This window comes from Macrobrachium rosenbergii, chromosome 42, assembly GCF_040412425.1.
Source record: "Macrobrachium rosenbergii isolate ZJJX-2024 chromosome 42, ASM4041242v1, whole genome shotgun sequence".
Lineage (NCBI taxonomy): Eukaryota > Metazoa > Arthropoda > Malacostraca > Decapoda > Palaemonidae > Macrobrachium > Macrobrachium rosenbergii.
Window position 1 is genome coordinate 52,419,288 of NC_089782.1, and position 5,000 is coordinate 52,424,287.

Here is a 5,000-nt window from a genome sequence, read left to right on the forward strand (position 1 = left end):
CTGTTGACCGATACCCAGGTATTCCTTCCTTCCACTTACATTTGGTAGGCTGTCTCTTTGCTGCAAGATTTTGTGGGAGCCTGAGTAGGCAGGTGATAGGGGAGCCTGGTGGGTGTCTACTCTGAGGAATGCGTGGGTTGCCCGGCCAAGTTCTTGTGGGATGTGTACTTTTCTGGCTGTGTCATAAGTTGTTTTATTGCTGGTAATATTTGCGTTAGTGCTCTAAGGACGTCAGAAGGGGTGGTTGGGTCTGTTGGGTCTTGAAAAACATCTGCTGGAATTGCCAAGGAATGTCCATAGAGTGCTTCTGCTGGCAGTATGTTGAATGCTGCATGTGGGGAGGTTCTTAGTTCCAATAAGATCCATGGCAATTCTTTTTTCCACCTCCCATCTTGGCATCTGGCTGTCTGTGCTGCTTTCAAAGATCAGTGGAACCGCTCCTTCATGCAATTTGCTTCTGGATTGTATGCTGTCATGTGCTGTACTTTCGTTCCAAGACAGGCAGGGTGCCACAAGGTATATGTGAGGTTTACTCCTCTATCACTGGTAACGCACTCAGGAACTCCGTATCTGCAAACACAGCTTATTTAGGCTCTCACACAATTTTCTGCCTTCTGTTGCTTGATAGGCGTTGCCTCAGGCAATATGGTGTTCCTGTCAATTATTGTGAAAAGGTATCTGTACCCCTCAGGGGAGGGGCTTAAGATGCTGAAGTGGATGTGGGCCAGTCGTCTCTCTGTTGTTTGGAACTCTCCTATTCTCGTTTCTGTGTGCCTCGTTACTTTTGATATTTGGCAGGGGAGGCATTCTCTTGCCCACTTTTTAATTTCTGTTTTCATTTCCCACCAGATATATCTCTCAGACAGGATTTGGGCAGTGGATTGGCCTGATGGGAGGGATAGGTCGTGGGCAAGTTTGAAGGCTGTTTTCCTCAACCCCAACAGTAAGTATGGGCGAGGGCGTCTGGTACTTGTCTCACATGTGATGGTCGTCTCTCCGCCATAAATGGCTAGGTCGCTCTATATCAGGGCAGGGTTCCTGCCAAATTCGTTGCAGGTCCATGTCATCCTTTTGAGCTGATGCTATTGTGGGATATGATGTCCCAATCTGGATGGTGTTGATGGAGTTTTGGGAAGGGGCGTCTGCTATGCTGTTGGAGGAGCCCTTCAAGTATCTGATGGTGCAGGGGTGTTCGGCTATCAACGATAGGTGCTGCTGCTGTCTCACTGACCACCCATCTCTGCTTTTAGGGAAGGTGTGGACTAGGGGTTGTGGTCCATCTGCATCATGAATTGTCATCCTTCTAGAATGTGGTGGAAGTGGTGGATGGCTCTGTGGACTGCTAGCAGCTCTAAGTCGAACATGGAGTATTTCTGTTCTGCTGGCAATGATTTCTTACTGAAGAATGCCAGTGACCGATGACCATTGTCTGTGTCCTGCTCAAGTACCATGCCCATTGCTGTGTTACTCGCATCTGTCGTAAGGGTGAGGGACCTATGGGGTAAAGGAAAGATTAGTGTGGGCCACGGAAGTGACTGCTTTTTTGGCTAATATGAAAGCTTTATCTGGTTTTTCAGACCAACATAAATTTTTAGGTTTTCCTTTGAAGCAACTGTATATAGGATGCATTATTTCAGCAAGGTTGGGAATAAACTGGTGGTAATAGCTAATCATTCCTGTGAGTTCCTGAACTGCTTTGATTGTTGTCAATTTTGGGAAGTTGCTGATTGCTTGGACTTTTGCTGGGAGGAGCTTAACACCATTGGGGCTGATTTGGTGGCCCAGGAATTCTACTGTTGGTTTTGCCATTCGCAATTGGCCTCCTGGACTGAATCCATTTTCTTTGAGTATTTGCAGAACCTGTCTGGCATCTTTCATGTGTTGTTTGAGGTTGGGGCTGAATATCAGAATGTCATCAAAGTAGATGACGCAGAAGGATAGGTCGCCCAGGATTTCGTCCATCAGACGTTGGAAGGTCACACCTGTGTTCTGAAGGCCGAAGCAGCTATAGTTGAATGTGTACATGCCGAAAGGGGTGATGATAACTGTCTTTTCTTTGTCCTCCTTTGTGACCGGGACTTGGAAATATCCCTTCATCAGGTTGATCTTCATGAATATTTTGGCACCCACCATTTGGTTTGTAATGTTGTGATGTTTGGTAGTGGGTACCTGTCAGGTACCGTTTTAATATTGAGTCGTTGTTAGCCGCCAAATGGTCACCATGAGCATCAGCTTTTGGTTCCATGTGGACAGGAGAAGCCCACGGGCTGTAGGCTTTTTGGCATATTCCTGCCTGTTCCATGTCCTGAAAAGCTTGTCTGGTGTGGGCGAGCTTGTCTGGTGCCAAACGTCTGAAACGGGTATGGACTGGGGAACCCTCGGTGACTGTGTGATGCTGGACATGATGCTTTGCAGGTTTGGTCAGGTCATGTTGCAGGTTGTCCATGAATACCTCTGGAAACTCTTTTAGGAGGCGATGTATCTCTGGTGCTAGAGTCAGAGTGAGTGGGGCTACAGGGGCAGGTAGTGATATCAGCTGCTGTCTTGCTACCTCCACCAGCATGTTGTGCTCTTTTAGGAAATCTGCTCTTAAAAGTGATATTGTTATGTCCAATGTGATGAATGTCCAGTTGTACTTCTTTCTGCCAAACGACAAATTCATGTTCCGTTTCCTGTATATTTTTAACAGGGCCCCACAGGCACTGGACACCTGGAGAGTGCTGGGGATGTGTTTGAGGCGTTCGTGTGGGTTGGCTGGTATGAACAACTTGCATGCACCGGTGTCAACAAGGAACTCTGTGTTTGATTTCTCATATATGATGAAGAAACACATGGAGCTTGTCTGCTCGTATCTGGAAAAAAGACAGCAGTAGACAGAACTGTTACCTCCTAAGAGGTAACCTGTCTGCATGGCACTGACTGTTAATTGTTTTGTTGGTTGGTTGCTGCTTTCATGTTTTTTGACATGCGGCAGCCATTTTTGCATTTTTGGGCCTCTCTCCCAAACCTCGAGTGGTAGAAGCATATGTCCTTGGGACATTCTCTTTTGTGCTTGTACTTTGGTTTGTTCTCCCTCCTGAAGCTTCAGAAGTGGTGTGTGGGGGCAGCAGGGCCCTCTGTCTTGCTGTCTGTCTCTGTGTTGCTCTGGTACTATGGCTGTGCGGCAGCTGCTGCTACGGGTGGTTGTGTGGGCTCTGTTGACTTGTGGGCCAGGTGGACAGCATCAACCGTTTTCAAGAACTCATTGAGGGGCATGGTCGATGCACTGGGGATGGCTGCAACTGGTAATTGTGTGAGTAGGAACTCTCTCACAAGGTCCAACATCGTCTGTGGTGGAGATATTCACTAGCTGCCACAGCTGCTTGTAGACGTGCGACAGCCTCTGGTATCCTATTGCTGCCCCTATATTGTCTAAGAATTTCCTAGCTCTGAGGGCGGGTAGCATACTGAAGGATGACCTTAGATGGTCCTTCAGCACTTCATAGATGGTGGTGGTCTGTTGGTCGGTGAGCCATTCTGCAATTTGCCCAAAGACGTCATCTGGCAAGAACTCGAGGACAGCGTCGGCTTTGCAGGATGAGGAGGAAATCATCTTAGACCTGAAGATGGTCTCTGCTCTGAAGAACCAGGCCTCTGGGTTGTGAGTTGTGAAGGGCAGTAGGTGGATGCTTGCTGCTGCAGCGTTGTCGCTGGCTGGGCTGGTGCTGGCAGCATTGGTGGTGTCAGTCATCTTCGGGGTCACCAGTGTAGAGGCAGCAAGGTGAGTGATATGCGGACTAGGTACATACTAATTTAGTAATCAAAACACTGGACATGTCATTAACATCCGCGAACGGAAAAGTAAGATCTAAACCGAGAACAAGAAGGGCATACAACTGGGAGAAAGTGTGCTTTTTCATACGTGAAAAAGATTAACTATTTCCTTGTATATGCCAAGGAAGACAATGTGATATATATGGCTTGAAAACTGAAATGTCTTTACATTTGTCGTGCCGAGAATACACAATAAGCCTTGTTTCTACAGCTTGCCACTGGTCTGTGCTTCTGTCGACTGCATGTCAGAGGTCAGGCCTCGTGGTCAGTCTTGGTTTGACGTTTCTGGTGGCGACTGCAGGATGGCCCCAGCATGGGGCCCTACAATATAATTTCTTTTTCTGCTGTCTTGTGACAGGCTTTCTTATGAAGATGATGTTCAAAAATTTCTTTCACTGACTTTTTAATATTCTTGTCGGGTAGCCATTAGTTAGGAATAATGTTCGAAAATTTCTATTTCTTCAATGAAGTTGGCATATATTTTCTAGAAATTCTCCATGGTCTATATAAGAAAGTAGAAAATGTATTAAATTTAAAACGACAAAAAATTGACGTTGTTCTGTCCTCTTCCTAACATTATAGGTAGGAAATGTAACTTTCAGTTTGCTTCTTCTCTCGGAAAGTTTATTTTGTCATGTTTAGAATTCAAGCAGATAAAGAATTTTTCCGCATCATCTTATTTTCTTAAATATTACATGAGTGCAGTCCACATACCGCCTGTAGAAGACTGGTTTAAAAGGACTTGGAATTGTTCTAACCACCTTTTTTTCATAATTGCTTAGAAAAATATTTGCTAATGTTGCACTAAGTGGCTGTCCCGAAGCCAGACCTACAAATTGCTTCTAGTACTCTTTATTGAACATGAAATATGTATGTCTTTCGCTTGCTCTACATCTGTTTTAGCGGTTTTTTCTTTATATCTTATCATATTCTCCTCATTTATATGTTCAAGTATTATGTTAATTATCTCTTCGACTGGTATATTACTGTTCAGGGATTTTGTGTCGTAACTGACCATGCAGTGCTCACAGCTTAACTGTATATTCTTTAAGTCATCTATTAGTTGCATGCTGTATTTTCAAGTATATTCACTATAAGTAAACTTCCATGAATTGAATTAGGAATTTTGAGAAAATGTATAATAATGCCTTTCTTGCTGACATTACTTGTCTGACAGGTATATTTTC

The 5,000-nt window shown here is 44.9% G+C and overlaps 1 protein-coding gene across 1 annotated transcript in view; it reads right to left on the minus strand.

The window, feature by feature from the left end:
• Positions 1 to 1,295: 1,295 nt before the first annotated feature.
• LOC136827834 (uncharacterized) overlaps positions 1,296 to 5,000 on the minus strand; it is a 17,557-nt gene continuing 13,852 nt past the window's right edge. Inside the window, exons 2-5 of the mRNA XM_067085294.1 lie at positions 3,313 to 3,787; positions 2,181 to 3,201; positions 1,580 to 2,005; positions 1,296 to 1,494 (exon numbers count right to left, since the gene is read on the minus strand). Coding sequence (XP_066941395.1) covers positions 1,296 to 1,494; positions 1,580 to 2,005; positions 2,181 to 3,201; positions 3,313 to 3,787 — 2,121 coding nt within the window. The remainder of the gene's footprint in view (positions 1,495 to 1,579; positions 2,006 to 2,180; positions 3,202 to 3,312; positions 3,788 to 5,000) is intronic.